The sequence below is a fragment of the Juglans regia genome, chromosome 16 (assembly GCF_001411555.2).
Source record: "Juglans regia cultivar Chandler chromosome 16, Walnut 2.0, whole genome shotgun sequence".
Lineage (NCBI taxonomy): Eukaryota > Viridiplantae > Streptophyta > Magnoliopsida > Fagales > Juglandaceae > Juglans > Juglans regia.
The window spans coordinates 22234003-22252457 of NC_049916.1; the positions used below are offsets into that span (position 1 = coordinate 22234003).

Here is an 18455-nt window from a genome sequence, read left to right on the forward strand (position 1 = left end):
CTTACTTTTTATGTTTTACTTTTTTCATTTGCATTTTGTCAGTCACTCTTATTTGATTTGTCATTACGGTTATAGTCTTATGATTTTGTCAGACAACCCTTCATCTTGAATCTCTAGATTTGATTCAACGGTAAAAGTTAAAACATTGAAAATAAACTAACTTAAATAAATAATTAAAATATAAATATCATATCATACATTTAAAATTAACTTTAATTTATAAAATACTAATATTTCATCATTAAATAAATGATGAAATTTTGCTAAATATTTTTAAGAGTAAAATCATATAAATAATTAGAAATTTTAACATAATTTAAATCTCATAATAATTAGGCTATTTACTAATCAATCTTATGTACTCTTTTAATCTTGATGATTGTGAACTAACATCTAATCAATTATTCAAGATTATGTGCTACATGTAGGAAGTCACACTTTATTTACGGTTTGGACACATTATTTTCAAGAATTTTATTTTTTCTTCCAATTAGGCAAATGTGGTAAATGTGCTTTGAACGTTAAACCACTACTAGTGTGTGTGTATATATATATAATATATTATATTTTTAAACATCACAATTATTTTTTCATATAAAAAAAATATTCATGTATTCATGAATTCATGAGATCACTCGGTTCCATGATGAAAAAAAAAAAAACCCATTAAAAAAAAACAACCCAGAAACGTTCCCTCACTGGATTCACAAACCTGAAAAAGAAAAACCACTAAAGAAATATTTATGTTTAAAGATATATGCTCTTACACTATATATAGTTTTCATAATAGACCAAGTTTTCCAAATCAAATTTTGAATATATCATGTTGATGAGTCATGGCCCAATGTCATGCACATGCAGTCCATGTGGTCATGCATGTAGAACAAAATCCAGGCAGAGAAAAATAAACAATGCATTTGACATCCTTCATTTATTTACATTTGTTGAGCTGATTAATTTCTTCTCTAATCTTCTTCATGATAATATAACTGTTATGGCGCCCAGAATAGAGGAAAACATAAGTTGTGAAACAAACTTTTTTGCATTCTAAAATCAAGCAAATATAGATTGTAAAACAGATAAATTAAAATGGAAAACCAAAGGAAAGACAAGTTATATATATCTATTAAGTTGGACACTAGTAAGGCATATGATCGACTGAAGTGGGATTATTTAGAGCAAGTTATGCACATAATGGGTTTTAAGGCAATGTGGATTCAGCTTGTCATGCTATGTGTAAGATTTGTATCCTTTCTATTTTGATCAAAGGAGAACCCAAGGGCGTAATAACACCAGCTAGAGGATTAAGATAGGGGACTCTTTGTCACCATACTTGTTCTTGTTGTATACTAAAGGACTGATTAACCTTTTACAACAAGTTTAAGTAAGCAAGCAGATTTCTGGTATCAAGATTTGCATAGGAGCTCCTAAAGTAACTCATCTCCTTTTTACATATGATAGTATCTTGTTGTATAAAGCTAATATGCAGGAGAATGTGAGAATACATAAATTAGTTGAGATATATGAAAGGGCCTCAGGTTAGAGGATCAACAAAGAGAAGACAACTATGATATTTAGTAGGAATGTTGGCAGGGTGGATCAGGAGGAGCTCTTATCCTTTTGGGGTGTCCAAAGCTTCTAGCAATATGACAAGTATTTAGGACTTTGCCCATTGATTGGTCGAGCTACAAATAAGGCCTTCTCAGATATTAAGCATAAAATGTGGCAAAAACTTCAATGCTAGAAAGAGAGATTGTTATCCCAAGGAGGAAGAGAGGTGTTAATAAAGATAGTGACCCTTTCAATACTCACTTATTCTATGAGTTGTTTTAAGTTGTCTAGTATTCTTTGTAATGAATTGGAGTAAACAATGACTAAATTTTGGTGGGGACAAAAAGGGTAAGAACACAAAATCTATTGGGTCAATTGGAAGAAAATGTGTAAGCTAAAGCATGTTGGTGGAGTGGGATTCAAAGATCTTAGATCTTTTAATGATGTCCTTCTGGCTAAACATGGGTGAAGAATCATGAATGAAAAGTACACACTAATACAAGTATATTCAAGGCTAAATACATTTTTGATTCTTAGACTCAAGATTACGTCATAATCCTTCCTATGTTTGGAGGGGTATTTGGGAGGCGAAAGAAGATTTGATCCTTGGATGTAGATGGAGAGCGGGAAATCGGCATACTATCAAGATATGGGCTGATCACTGAATTCCTGGGATTAGAAGCTTACAACAATTTTTGAGGGAGGGGGATGCCAAGGATATAATCGATACTGTGGATAGTCTTATAGATGCTCATACTAAATGGTGGGATGTGAAAAAGGTAAGAACTCTGCTACCTCAAGCTGCTACAAATGAGGTTTTGAAGATTATACTCAGTAGGGGTGTAACTGATTTGGTCCGATTTTAGGCAAAATTTAGTACCGAATCGATATGCACTGGTTTTGTATTTTTGAAAACCGATTACGCACCGATTACTCTCATAAATCGATACCTTCAGTTTTACCAATTCCGGTTTCAATAGTAGTAGTATTAGGGCATAAAATGTAATTAATATACTAATATACATTAGTATACTAATATATACTAATTAATTAAAGCAAAATGTAATTAATATACTAATGTATATTAGTATTACTAATGTATTATGTATTTATCAAAATGAATATGTTGAGAATTTATTAGGCCATAAAATGTTATTCATAGATATTTTTTATATTTAAAGCATATGATTAAATAAATTTTCATGTTTAAAATTAAAATTTTATGTTATAAATTATAATAAAATTATCTTATATATAATTATAATTTATATTATTATATATATAATATTTAAAAAATTAATTTAAAATATATAATATAGTGAACCGGTCTAGTTCCGGTTCTATGTTGTCTGGTCCGATCCTAAAAAGCATGGAACGAAATTGGACTAGTACCAGCCAGTTTTGGAACTAATGGAACCAGTCTTGGACCGGACCGATTCCACCGATTCGGGCCGATTTTCTAGTTAATTTTTACACCCTTAATACTTAGTCCAGGGGAGACACTTTTATATCGGCACTAGAGCATAATGGCTTGTTTGGTGTCTGAAGTGCTTATAGACTTTTCAGAGATAGGAAGTTAGAGAGGATACAAGGAGAGAGTTCAAAAGCTGGGAGATAGAAACAAATCTGGAAAGAGATTTGGAGAATGCAAATTCCAAATAAGGTAAAAGTGTTTGCTTGAAGAGCTTGCAAATAGGGGCTACCAACAAGACATAACCTATTGAAGATGAAGGTAATACCTGATGATAACTGTCAGGTATGTAAAGGTGCAGTGGAAGACACAATACATGTCTTTTGGTATTGTCCTACATTGTAAGACAGTTGGAAAAAACATATTTCTGCATTTCAATTATCTGTTTCCCGACAAGATCTTGTGGAGATTGTAAGCCAGGTTAATGAAAAATGCAGCAGAAAGGAAGTGGAGTTGTTCTTTCTTATAGCATGGAGTTGCCGGTGTAGAAGAAATCAGTTGGTTTACGAGCACAAAACCTTGGCACAAGATCAAGTAATTAGTCATGCTCTTGCAGTGCAGGAGAATTAAAAAGAACTGAAAGGAATGCCAATAAAGATGAATAAGAGCTATTGTAGATGAGAGCCTCCACCTCAAGGGATTCTGAAACTAAATGTGGATGGTGTCATGTCTGCAAAGCAGCACAATGCTGGTGTAGGGATTATTCTAATAGATGATCGAGGGGCAATGATAATAGCAGCAAGAAGAAAGGAGAATGAGGTCAATGACCCCATTGAAATTGAACTTTTGGCAATACTCAAAAGCTTACAACTAAGTTTTCACTCAGGAATAAAAGATATGATATTAGAAAGTGATTCTCTTATATTAGTGCAAGAGCTTCAACTAACAGCAGACTCTATGTTCCCATTGGGCGACATCATAAAAAATACTTGAGAGCTGATGCACAGATTTAATAGCTGTAGAATTCAACACGTTGGAAGTAGGGGTGAATTTGGTCTCGTCCATAGGGTGTTTTTGGGACCGAACATACCACTTTGATCTACCATTTTCCCACCCCGGACCAAACCATTTCGATAATTAAAACTATCAACATCATAAATATAATTATAATTAAATATTTTTTAATTACATAGTCAACATTATTAATTAAATCCTAATGTAATTTTAATATTAGTAATTTAAATAATTTTTTTATTAATTTATCTGCTAAAAAAATAAAAATGAAACAAGTGTTTGCTAGATATAGTAAGAACGGGGCCGTTTTGATCCATTGGATGATTGCTGATTTGCGTGAAATGAAGCCATTTCACGTAACTTAGTGTTTTTTTTTAAATCACCTGTGTTGAAACAACGTCATTTACCTTTATTTTCAAGCCAAACGACACTGTTTCAACACAGGTTCTCTCATCTATCGCCCCCTTAGTCCTCAATTCTCCCTCACTCTCTCATTCTCCCTCCCAAGTCCCCCTGCCTCAATTCGATAAAGCACCCTAGAATACATTTGTCATGTGCCCACCGCAGCTCCCAACGCCTTTGCTGTAGCTCTTAGCCGCTCCATCGCACGCTATCACTGTTCTAAGATACGGAATCGAGATCCCTATCGTATCTTCCTTGAGTCCTTGGATAAAAACCAAGTAATTTAGGAAACCAAAATCCTCACTCAAGTGATTTAGTCATGTATTTTTTGCCATGTTCTTGCCTGATCTCAGCCTTTCTCTATTTCTCTATCTTTTTATAGCCTTAATTTATCGATAAGCAACTCCCAGCCTCCCAAGCCCTAGCTTTTCCCCACACTGCCAGTGGTGACTGCAACTAAGCCTTAAGGTACAAATTTCATAAAAAATTTACAGCTTATTGTCTGGGATCCATTCACTAATTAGTTGATTACAAATCGCTTTAGGTAAAACTTAGAAGTTAGAACTGGGTTATGTGAATCTGTGGACTGTGATGAATTGGGTTATGTTATGTGAATCTGTGATGAAGTTTTGTACAATGATATTGTTATTACAAATAAGTTGAATTATGAATGGCATAAATGCTTAATTAGCTTGTGAATATGTTTTGGAATTGTTAAATAACCCGATTTTGGTCTGGCTTAGTGGTTTGATTGGCATAAATGCTTAATTAGGCTTATGAATCTGTTTTGGACTTGTTAATTAATCTAATTTTAGTCTGACTTGGTGATTTGAATAGCATAATTGCTTACGTTAGTACTTTTTTTGCTGAGATGTTTTTTAGCTTGTTAAGTTAATGAATATGTTTTGGACTTGTTTAGTCAGTAGACTTTGTTTTGGGCATGACTCATGCACACCAGCAAACAAAATGCAACTAATATATGTGTTTCAATAGTTAATATCCCATTGGTTTTCAGTAATGTTGGTTTTAACAATAAGGCTGATTTTTTTCATTTTCTTCTTGGCTTTATATTTAATCTAATTTTTATTTGATAGTTTTTCTAGATGGATCCTACAAAAGAAATGATTACGGGAGACTCTACCATGAATGATGTTAACGAGTCAACACAAGGGCAAGGCATTCCTCCACTCCCACCTAATGTAAGTACTACATCGAGTGGTAGTGGACCTAGTAGTGGTAAGGTCAATGATTTGTGATCACTTTACAAGAATACTAAAAAGTGATCCAACTAAACTTAAGGTTGCATGTAATTATTGTGGTGCTTCGTATGCATGAGATATGAAGACCAACGGTATAAAATTCATGAAGTAACACATTAAAAAATAATGTAAAAAATATCCGTTTAATAAGACGGATAAGTCTCAAACTATTTTAGGTTAAATGTTCGTTTAATAAGATGGATAAGTCTCAAACCATTTTAGGTTGGAATTCCAATGGTGGAAGAAGTGGTAGTAGGGGACTTGTTCCCATAGCATTTAGTGTTGAGGCTTGCAGATAACCCTTAACAGAGATGATTGTTCTTGATGAGTTGCCCTTTACGTTCATTGAAGGGGAGGGTTTCAAAAAGTTTTTTATTGTTGTTTGCCCTGAGTGGGTAGAAATCTCATCTCGTGTTACGGTTGTGAAAGATTATTTTAGTGTGTATATAATGAGGAAAAAAAATAAGTTGAGAAGTGCTCTTCAAGGACAATGGGTTTCCTTCACCACTGATACATGGACGTCCATACAAAACCTCAATTATATGTGTCTCACAGTACACTTTATTGGCACACTTTATTGATGATGATTGGAATGTACATAAGAGGATTCTTTCTTTTTCTTTGGTTGAAAATCACAAGGGTGATATGCTTTGTAAGGCCATACAGATATACTTATATGATTGGGGGCGACCAAAAATATTTGCAATCACTTTTAATAATGCAACTTCTAATAATGGAGCAATTTCATTTTAAAAAAGAAAACATAGGAGTGATATTGTTTTGGAACATGAATTCTTGCATGTTCGATGTTGTGCCCACATCTTCAACTTAATTGTCTGTGAGGAGTTGAAAGAATATAATGAGTCTATTGTCAAGATGAGAGGTGTTATGAAGTACGCTAAATTCTCACTTCAACAGTGGAGTGCATTTAAGTCATGTATACAACTAGAAGAAATTAAGTGCAAAAGTCATGTTTGCTTAGATGTACCAATTAGGTGGAAACTCCACTTATCTTATGTTGGATAGGACTGGAATATTTCGAAAAACCTTTGAATGGTTAGAGGAAGAAAATTCGGAGTTCCATACTAGTATTGGAGATGATGATGATGAGGAGAATGTCAAGGAAATTAGGGCCTCCCAAAAATGATGATTGGGAGAAGGTAAAGTTGTTTATGAGGTTTCTAAAACTATTTCATGATGTAACTTTATGTTTCTCGAGGAGTGAATATGTAGCTTGTAATTCTTCTTTTACAAAATTAGTTACAATTCAAGATGTGATTGACATGAAGTATGAAGAAGGAAGCCCGTGGTGGGATTAATTGCAACACATATGAGGAAAGTATTTGAAAAATATTGGGCCAACTTTGATAATATGAATATGTGGTTGTATGTTGGGCTTTTTCTTGATTCTTGATACAAGATGCGATATCTTGGGTTTTCATTGGAATCAATGTATGTCTATGATCCAATAGAAGCAGTTGATTTGAGTTTCAAGGTGAAAAATCATATATGATGCATACATTGAAAATGAAGAAGAGAACAATTTCAGTCAACAACAGCAAGGCACAAGTCCCCCACATGAAGATGTAAATCCTATAGTTAGTAGACTTGAGAATAGGAAGGCATAAAGGTTGGCCCTATTTAAGCAACGATTACAGTCGAAAAATTCTTTAGAAAGCAAGTCAGAAGTTGATAGATACCTAGCTGAAAAATGTGATGAACAAGATACGGATTTTGAGATTCTAAATTGATGGAAGATTAATTCAGTTATATATCGCGTAGTTTCAAAAGTTGCATGCGATGTTCTTGCAATACTGGTATCTACAGTGGACTCTGAATCTACATTTAGCACAACGGGTCGTGCACTTAATCATTTTCGAAGTAGTCTATCTCTAATAATGGTAAAGAGTCTTATTTGTGCATAGAATTGGCTTTATTTTTCTTATACTCTAATTAGCCTTAGGACTTCAATGGATGAGATAGAGGATTTTGAGAAGCAATTAGATATGGATGTAACAAATTTATTTCCTTTTATATCTTTTAATAATTCATTGATTTATATTTTATGTAAATTTATATAATTTATTTTGTTTTTTATCTTTTTTGTATAGAACTAGTTGGAGATTTTGAAAATTCTATGGAGGTTTCGAATACAATGTCTACACCCAATGCAAATGAATGAGATAATATATTACTACACTACACTACTTATTTTGGTTAGCATAAGTATATTTTTAAACTAAGATATTTATTATTTGTTTGTTATATTTTTGCAGTAAAGTTGTGGAGACTTGAAGTTTTAGGAGTTATCTTTTCTTGGAGTTTGAGTTGTGGCATTTATTTTTATTACTATTCAGTCATTTGTAATATTTGTAATTTGTAATATCACTTTATAAGTAGGTGGGTTATGGCTAGATGCATGGATTGTAAATTATAATAATTTCCTTTACTTTAATTTTAGGTTTTTTTTTCTTTTATTTGAAGTTGGGATGATTAGGAATTTTTTTTAAAAAATTCATTTTCTCTATTTTTTGTTTTTAATTTTATTAGTATGATTGATAACCTTTTTTTAATGGATATGGATTATTTTTATTTTTATTTTTCTATTTATTTTTCTTTTTCTTTTATTTTGAGTTTGGATGTTATTGGCATATTGCATCATTTTCAAGTTTTTTTTTTCTATTTTTTGTATATAAATAATTTTATGTTGAAAATGGGATAAAATGTCAGGACTTGGGCCAAAATCTGACTAGAAATGTGAGATGGGACAAAAAATATAAAATTGGCCCATTTGGTGTTGGGTCAGACCGATACTTAATGGTCTGGTCTGGTCCATAAGAAAATTTGGTACAAGTCTGGAATGGAAAAGGGGTGGACTGAAGTGGTCCGGTTTAGAAAACACTCTATGACCAACCAGACCAGATCGAAATTCATCCATACTGGTGGATCTTTCCCTAATGTTATTGCTTAGGTCATTTGGGCTGATAATCATTTGTAAGCTATTTTTGCAATAAAGCTCAAGTTTGCTATAAACAAAAAATGGAAAACTAAAAACTTTCATGGTCAGGTGCAAAAACAGAAGAAGGGGAAGATTTTATAGAAACCTTCACTTGATCTGAACCTCATCTTGCAAAATTACCACCCCAAAACCCTTGGAGGAAGAGAGATAGAAAGTGGTCGGCACGGTATAGGGCAATGTTAGGGGATCGAGAATGGTGCCCTTCCGTTGTATTAATGAGTGTAAATGCATTTTCTTTAACTATTTTTTAATATCTTTAAATATTCTTTAAAAAATAATAAAAAATACAAATTCATTAATAACAAATACAAATTCACTTCTTTAATCATTAAATAACAAAATAAAAATTACAATCAATTAATTAATTTTATCGAACTAAGTAGTATTTTCCTGTTGTAAAACCTTCACATCAGAATAAGGTTGCGTGTTTGGGTAGTGAGGTGATCTCAAATATTCTGTGAATAGTAATAAAAAAATAATGATAGAATATTGAATAATAGTGAATAATACTGAATAATAATGAATAGTAGTAAAAAAATAGGTAAAAATAATAATAAATAGTAGTTGAATATTTCTCAATTTTGGATGTGACATAAACAATCGACTTTCTGTAATGTTGGAAATGTGGGCTGTAGACCCAGCGGCCAAGTCCGAAAAATACTGATTAACGGACAAGAAGCCCAATTCAGCCGAAAGGTGAGCAATCAAGAAGGTAGATGGCGACGAAGGCTACTGCCAAGAACTGGGGCGAGCAGAACCATGGCAATTCAAGCCCTAACAGTGGGGAGCAAAGACGCATTCTACTCCAAGCAATGGATGTTCGGAATTTTGAACGCGCGAGGCAAAACAAAGCATGGCTTGATCGTTAATTAAATTAACAAGGCACAAAGTATATAGAGCTAGCATTAAATGAAATGTTAGGAGATTCCGGCAATTAATGAGAACACAACAATAATCTAGCAAATTAATAAGCACCCACAAAAATCACTGACGACATAACAAAACGAGGAGTAAACATTATATATGTATTTTGAGCCAAATGCATAAGGTAAAAATGGATCAAATATATTGAGCAAGATCGTCATGTACGTACATCTTCTAATGAATAAAAGTAAAATTATTTTCCCAGAAATTAGAACTAATGAAAGTATATTAGTGGGATACTAGTTCAATCCATATTGACCATTCTCATGGAGCTAGCAAATGTGAGTACTCTTGAGTCTTGAGCAATGACGCATGGCCGCAAGCTAATAGTGAGGCGAAATCACTGCAAAATGATAGACTCTTGAAGCTCAAGTACTGCGGCCACACCAACATCATGTGGGCTTCACGCACCGCTACGCCTCAAAACCTTTAATCGGTGACTAAATGTGCCATACCAATAGAATAATAGACATCTCCAATCTGCCAAATCTAACCAGCTACCATCGGTGCATAGGCGCCCCGGCCACACCTTAATTAGCACGTACAATTGCATGTGAGGATTTTCGGCCACCATCGACTCGATCGAGTTGATCGATACTATCTAACCAGCTATGTTATAGTTTTTGCCAGTTAGTGATCTTAAGGATAACTAGGAAGTCTGTCTCTCCATGAAACGGTTCAAACTTCGTAACGACGAGTTACAGTGCAAAACAACCAACATCATTTCCATCAGTAGCAATGGACTATCAAAAACTGTCATTTAATACGGCTTCCCATTCATGGGCGAATGGGCAGATATCAGGCTAAGTTATATTGGCTCCATAGCTTTATTTTTTATGCATTGCTCTAGCTAGCTAGTACTTGTAATGGAGTAGTAGTACTCTTGTTTCTTTATGCATCTTGTTTCTTGTCATTTAAGGAAACGCTTCCTAAAATAAATAATAAGAGATCATGTGGCCACAAATAAGTGGTGGGGATAAGCCTCACAGCCACTAAATAACTATATATATATATATATAATATAGTTATAATATTATAAAGGGTAGTGCTAGTATTATGCCCTGCACCAGTACAAATTGTACTTTTTTTTTTCTTTCTAATATGTTTTAAACACATTTAAACATTTTTAAAAATAAAAAAATTAATACACTAATAATCAGTTTCTTAATTATTAAATAAAAAAATTAAAAATGAAATGAATTTCATGAGTGGTCAAATTGAAATGACAAATTGAGACGACATAGTATCATTTTCTTAATATAAATCTAATCAATGAAAATGCGTTTACACGCCAGTTTTTTTAATCCACAAACTGTAAAGCATGCATGCATCCGATCCTGATCAGGCAGGATTCTAATTTTTTCCCGAAAAAGCAGGACGAAGATCATCACAAATATAGCTAGCTGCACGTACGATTTCATCAGGATAAGTTTCATTTAAGACGAAATTACATGTTTTTGGTCACTACAGACGTATAAAAAGAGCTGATCAAGGGGTCATGTAATCCTGATGGCTTTGCTTTTATTCTGAGGAATTATTTAAAAACACAGAATTTACACAAGTATTCATCTCGAGTACTTGATCTCTGATCGATGATCATTTGCATGCAAGTTCCCGATCTCTTCCTTTAAAAGGTGGTGTAAATTTGCATCTGGCTCAAGATGTGCTCAAAGTTATCAGTAGACCTCTCTATCGGATGTGAATGCATGCCTTCATAAGTTGTAACGACGATCCCTTCGTCTTTAGTTAGTCTCTGAACTTGCTTTTTGACATTACAGCCTTGGTGTGTACACCGGTAGTAGCTTCTGCAAATTATATGAAAAAACAAGAAGCAGCTTAACTTGATGCATGTAACATCACAGTGTAATACTATTATATAGAAAACAGTGATGAATCAATGTAATGAACATGGAGAATGGATGAAAATGGTAAACTGTATTGAAATAGTGTTGATAACTGCTCTCTTTGAGAGGGAGCGCTCCACAAGATTCAGAACAAATTTTGGAAATAGTCTAGATGCTTTTTTCCTTCCCCTTCCTCGTGTATTTAACTAGATTAGAAGTCTCCTTACAACAGCCCGTGGGCCTCATAACAAAAGCAAGGAAATAAACTAAAGTAAGAAATGCAATGATAAAATAAAGCCTTAGCCCTACAGAGAGCCCAAAGCCCTCTTGGATTATAAGCATCACATCTGCAACATAGCCTTCAGGATTACCCAAACCTCTCAAGGCCCCTTTAACCCCATGGGCAGAAAGGAGATGCCCTAAGTATGATATTTCTTCACAACAAAGCTACATTTGCTAAACATAGCAAAGAGCTGATTGTCCCTCAATATTTCAAAAGTGAGCTTTAAGTGAGTTAAATGGGCAGCTTCATCCCCTGCTGTAAATAAGAATATCATAAAACAAATATTAGAATAAACTTACGAAGGTAAGACTTAAAGACCTAGTTCATAAGACTCTAAAAGGTGGAGGCACATTAGTTAAGCCAAAAGGCATAATCAAGAACTCATAATGGCCATCGTGTGTCCTGAATGCAGTTTTATGGATGTCCTCTGGTTTAACTCTGATTTGATGATAACTCGACCGTAAGTCAAGTTCAGAAAACACACGGGCCCCATGCAGCTCATCCAGCAATTCCTCCACAACTGGAATATGATATTTATCCTTAATGGTGATGTTGTTGAGGGCATGGTAGTCCACACATAGTCTCCATGTACTGTCAGCTTTACATACTAGTAATACCGTAGATGAGTAGGGGCTTTGGCTAGGCCTAATTACCCTTAAATCCAATAGCTCTTTCACAATCTGTTCTATTTCATCCTTTTGAAAATATGGATAACGGTAAGGTCGTATAGAAACAAGTTGGGCGTTTAGTTGAAGGGTAATAGCGTGGTCATGGGAATGGGTGAGGGGTAGGCCATTTAGGGTGGCAAATATTTTTGTGTATTGGTTAAGTAATTGCTGAAATGGCTTAGGAAGTGTTTGGTTATTTTCAGGTTTCTCTGAGGAGGATTCAACCCACTACAGCAAGACTCATTTCTTCTCGCTTTGGTTGAGCTTTTGAACCGCCCCTTCTTCAATCCAGGTATTTCCACTCAGCCCCTGTAACGTAACAGCATGCTGGTTATGAGTAAATTGCATCATAAGCTCAGTAAAATTCCATAAGATGAACCCAAAGTCTACAACCAATGTATCCTGAACATCATGTCACAACCTGCCAAGACGATTTAATACTGTCGGGTCAAGGAAGTTGTGTGTACTCCCTGAATCAACTAATATAATCACCCACTGCCTCTCAATCTTCCCTTTGATTTGCATAGTTTTAGGACTGTTAGAGCCAATAAGTGTGTGTAGAGAAATTTATGGATGTTTGCCAGTCAACAGCAGACTCGTCCCTTTCTCCTAGGTCTCCAACAAGTTAAAATTCGCAGTAATATCCTCAGTTTCTTCCTCAATTTCTTTAATTAAATTCAACTTTGGGTTTTTGCAAGGATGACCCGGACTCCCTTTAGCATCATAATTATAACATAGTCCTTAACTAGCGCCTTTCTTTCATTTGAGTCTGAGATATTTTGTGGACATGGACCACTCTTGGCTTTGATTATTGTGAGGTTCAGGGTGGTTTGGGGTTGGATTGACTATTAGTGAGGCTGGCCGGGAGTATTGTGGGTTGGTGTATGGTTTTCATGTGGTTACTTTGTGGTGAAGGGTGACATTTTCTTCATGAATTTTTGCAAGGCTATAGGCAATGATGAAGTTACTGGGGTTGAACATTTGAATGAGGAGTTTTATATTATCACGTAGACCACTTAAGAAACAACTCAATTTGTACTATTCGGATAAGCCCCTTCACCTATTGGATAGGGCTTCAAAGTCAACTTTATACTCTTCCACCGTAGCTAGTTGTCACAAACAAGTCAACTATTCTATAAGGTCATCGTAGCAACTAGGTCTAAAACGAATTAACAAAGCCTTAACAAAGTCATCCCAACTAGTCAAGGCCCCTGACTCTTCCAAATCTTGATACCAGACTAGGGCCTTACCCTCCATGTCAAATGAAACCAACCGCATACGGTGTTGTAGGGGTGTTGTGTAGAAAGTAAATAATTGATTCACCTTGTATAACCAACTGAGAGAATCCTCACCATGGAAGGTAGGGAAATTCAAACGGATGGTCCTGGGGTGGATCTCCCTTGTGTGAGGGATCATCTAAACATTTCTGCTAGAATTTGCACCATCGTGATGGCCTTGTGATTGTTGGGTATTTTGTTTGTGCAGGTCTGCTGCTAGTGAGGAAAATTGTTGCGTCATAACTTCCATTTATTATCGTAAAGCTAACATCTCCACTTCAATAACTTTAAATTGTGACTCAAAATTTCTAATATGGTTTTCCGTGGTTTTCTTGAAGGAGCTAAATCCTCCCTACAATTGGGTCATACAGGTGCCTTTTGCCATGGATAATGAGGGAGAATTGGTGGCTCTAGATACCACTTGTAATACTATTCTACAGAAAACAGTGATGAATCGATGTAATGAACAGGGAGAATGGATGGAAATGGTAAAATTGTATTGAAATAGTATTGATAACTACTCTTTTCGAGGAAAAGCACCTCCACAAGATTCAGAACAAATTCTTTACGTATTTAACTAGATTAGAAGTCCCCATACAACGGCCCCTGGGCCTCGTAACAAAAGCAAGGAAATAAACTAAAGTAAGAAATGCAATGATAAAATAAAGCCTTAGCCCTATAGAGAGCCCAAAGCTCACTTGGATTATAAGCCTCACATCTGCAACATAGCCTTCAGGATTACCCAAACCTCTCACGGCCCCTTAACCCAATTCACTTCTTATTCTCCTAAGTTTCCCTTCTTCCTGCCAACATACTTCCTTCTTCTCTGCGTTCATCTCCCCACGACGGCGTATTACACATAGGATCGAATAGTTAGAAAATTACTTAACATGTTGAAATATCATTCAGTTGTAGAAGCTGAAGGGTTAGTAATTCCATGCATCAATTAAATCGGTCCCAAGCTCTTTTAATTTGTAGTATATGAGGCCCCAAACAAGGGTATAAAGTGGATTAATCAGGGATTTAATTACGTTGGGGGCCAACCGACATACATCTAAAAGCATGTAAGCTTTTGTAGTCTCTCTATATTTGCATTATCAAATATCTATTTAAAGATTTGAAGTAAAAAATTAATACTGTACTCGTTCAAAATCGATCAAATAATAAAAAAAAATTTACATTGTTCTAAAAATACATCGTAAAAGTATAAGCAAAGAATAAAAACTAAGAAAATAAAAAGTAAACTTTTTTTATTGAATTTAAGATGGAATGCTGTAAAGTCTCTATAATATAAATAAGAATAATTATGTGAGATTTATTGCTATCACTCCAAATTATTAACCCGTTGGTAGCATAGATGATACTAACAAAACCAATCAAAATAAATTAACTAGATAGTGGAAGACTTAAAACGAAAAGTGTAACTATAGGAAAAGAAGTTGTAAATTTATCAAATAGTTTATAAAAAATAATAGAAAAATACAAGAAAACTGCTTAATTGCGATTAGCTATTTCTTATAAAAATGACTATTTTTTGCCAAATTGAATATATTTTCGTCATAAATAATCATTCTCGTTGCAAATAATCCATCACAAATATTCGTTTCTTTTTTAATAGAGAGAGGGAATTGTCTTTATATTGAGGGTATATTCGATAAAACTATATACTAAAAAAGGGTTTTGAAAACTATATACTCAAATAAATTGGTTTTATTTTTTGATGATGACAGGCGAGAGGTTTTAGAGACTATAAATGCAATAATATTGTCTTTAATTATCCTGTTAATTAAACTTTGGATCCATGCAATGCTCCCGCGTGACCACGTCGCACATACTAAGTAAATCATTGACTTTTTACTACTGATCGTGTTTACATCGACAATTTAGACCTTAAACCTAGCTAGCTAGCTAGCTATAGGAAGCAGCATATATACCTCAAGATCAAAATTCTTTGTACTTGAACCGACCCGTACAGCTAGCGCTGAATATACGGAATAATTATCTCGTTTATTTTCATAATTTTTAATTTATTTTATCTCTTCTGATTATTCTAATTTTTTAAAATTTTTAAATAATATTAAAAATATATATTTTATTTAATTTATAATTTTAATTTCATTTCATCTCATTTACAAAAACAATCAAGATAGTTTCGCATAAAGCAATTGGATCAATTAGGGGTAAACAATTAATTTTTGATTTTAGAGGTCAATATCATGACATTATAATGGGAATCCAAATTGCTTGCATGGATCGAGGACTACATAATTCATGTGATAATTTGGAAAGTCGAAATTAATATTCGAAAACCCCAAGAAAACAAGCTTTTTCCTCATTCTCATGTTAATTTTATTCTTTTAATGTTGGGGATAGAGGAACATGCATTACGTTCTAAATATTAAAGATATAAAGTTATGTTTGGATGCTGAAGTGATATCAAATTATTTATAAATATATAATAATGAATTAATATTATTTATAAATAATAATAAATAGTAGTGAAGTAGCCTCGCAAACACAACCTAAATCTCATTGTTTCATTTCTATTAATTTGAAGTCAAATATGGACATCCACCAATTAATCTGATCCTATATATGCTAGTACTCTAAGTACATACTACATGCGAAAACAATGACATGCAATTAATCTCTAATTAATTACCTGGTCTAGCTATGTACTACACTTGAATATATTGACTACCCAATCTTCATTTTTGTGTCAATTAAGTTCCATCCATATTTTCCTTTTCAAGTGAGAATCAATTAGCTAAAATCATTGTTCCAATATCTTCTTTTTCAGGTGATAATCAGGATGATGAAGCTAAATTTAATTGTAAATTTAATGGTGAGAAGTACTTATAATTGGATAAGACTTTTTTTTTTTTTTAAGAAAAATAGGGGTGAAATTATGTGTAATAATGCTCAAAGTTATAATCTTTATCATGATATCTTGTTAAATCATCATTTTTACATCATTAATTCACGAAGATGAACAACATTGCTAGCTATATATATGACATCAAAAGTGAATACTGATCATGGCACGATATTATATAATTTGATTATTTAATTTATATTCTAATATGATAATTTCAATGTAATTGAGAAAATAATAGTAGTTATAGTGGTAAGAATCATTAATTAAACTATAACAAAAATGCAAATGGGTAAATAATGATATATAAAGAGTACTATATATACGCGATCGATCGTACCCTCCAAAGATTCTCCCTAATTGCCCTGATGATCAGGATGAATCAGACTTCCCGTCTGATCTACAATTGAGCATACTTAATTTGCCGACAGCTGAAAATCACAAATAATTTTTCCTTTCCTAATTTAATTTCTTTTGTAATATGATCTGGAGAAAAAACTCATGTGGGGATCAAATCCGGCATATTTGTTCTATATTGTATAGTAGACTGAAAATGTAACCAAGATATATCAAACGAATGAATTGATCAACTACGTACGTACGTACCTTGGATATTTGTTGTTCTTCACTGCCTTTTGCCCATATTTCCTCCACCTATATCCATCATCCAGTATATCGACCTGGCTCCTTGTTTGAAACGCATATCTTGGCTTTCTCACCTTCTTCTCTCCCTTTTTCTTCCCCAACTTCGCATGATGATCAGTTTCAGACCCCACACAGTTTCTGCTCTGAGGATTATTATCATTTGTGTTTGAAACTGGAACATCCATCTCCGACATCAGTCCCAAGAATCCATTCGACTTGCTACCTTGGAATTCATTGTAAGCATGAGAATTTGCCATGTTCAGTGACAAGGAAGAAGAAGCTGCCGGTGTTGCAGATGAACAGCTAAAATATGTTGGGTAGCTCTCCATCAGATCAGAGAGAGAGAGAGAGAGAGAGAGAGAGAGAGAGTTAAGGAGGTGGGGTTCCCGGTATTAGAAAAGGAGATCACTGAGAATCCTTGGTGTGGGTTATAAAGGGTACTGAGATCACTTACAAAAGTCATAAAATGAGAAGAAATAATTTTAGATAATAATTAAAAATTAAATAAAATATTATTTTTTAATATTAATAATATTTTAATATTTAAAAAAATTAAATAATTTATTATATTTTATATTTAAATTTAAAAAAAAAATTATAATAATAAGATGAACGGGCGTATTTGGAACAGTGTGGCGGCGTGTGATGGCTTTAGCACTCAACAGTTTCCAGCATGTTTTATCCTCCATATGTCTAATGTCGTAAACGGCACGTAAAGTAGTGACATTGTAGTGGAGAAAAATAAATTATATTTTAACAAATACTACTATTTATTACCTTCATATATCAACCAAGGGTGGAAATTGTGGAGGATTCATGATGATGGTACTGAAAGTTAATTGTCTTAGCACTGTTTTATATTAATAATAGAGCTTAGCTGATTTGACCAAACTTAAGATTTCGTAAACATGAGGACTATTATCAGAACTTTGAATAATAGAATTATATATGACTATACAATTTAATAATAATAAATTCTTATAATTAATTTTATGAGTTAGATACTAATATTCTATATATAATTTGGAAAGATAATTCACGTATTTGTTTTGACTCTAATTTAAGTGGGAGAGAGATAATTAAACATATAAAATAAGTTTATGACAGAATTGATATGTGTCTATTTCTCACCTACTTTATTAAACTAATTAAGTTTGGATAAAAATTAGAAGAAACCTCAATTTATGTATATATCATATCATAAATATTAAAAAAAGTATATATGTAGATAAACTATATGCACTTTTATCCAATATATATAATTCAACAAGTTAGAATGCCGC

The 18455-nt window shown here is 33.5% G+C and overlaps 1 protein-coding gene across 1 annotated transcript; it reads right to left on the bottom strand.

The window, feature by feature from the left end:
• Positions 1 to 10821: 10821 nt before the first annotated feature.
• Positions 10822 to 17577, bottom strand: LOC109020324 (probable WRKY transcription factor 75). Its single transcript, XM_019002765.2, has 2 exons — positions 17134 to 17577; positions 10822 to 11385 (listed from the first exon to the last, which is right to left on the bottom strand). Exons 1-2 carry the CDS (start codon positions 17499 to 17501, stop codon positions 11208 to 11210), a joined length of 546 nt encoding a protein of 181 aa, XP_018858310.1. The 5' UTR covers positions 17502 to 17577; the 3' UTR covers positions 10822 to 11207.
• Positions 17578 to 18455: the final 878 nt, after the last annotated feature.

Bases quoted from the DNA above. Each gene is read 5' to 3' on its own strand.
- LOC109020324 (XM_019002765.2), bottom strand. From the start codon at position 17,501: ATGGAGAGCTACCCAACATATTTTAGCTGTTCATCTGCAACACCGGCA. The intron at 11,386-17,133 runs GTACGTACGTAC...TATAATTTGCAG, and splicing joins AAGAACAACAAATATCCAAG to AAGCTACTACCGGTGTACAC.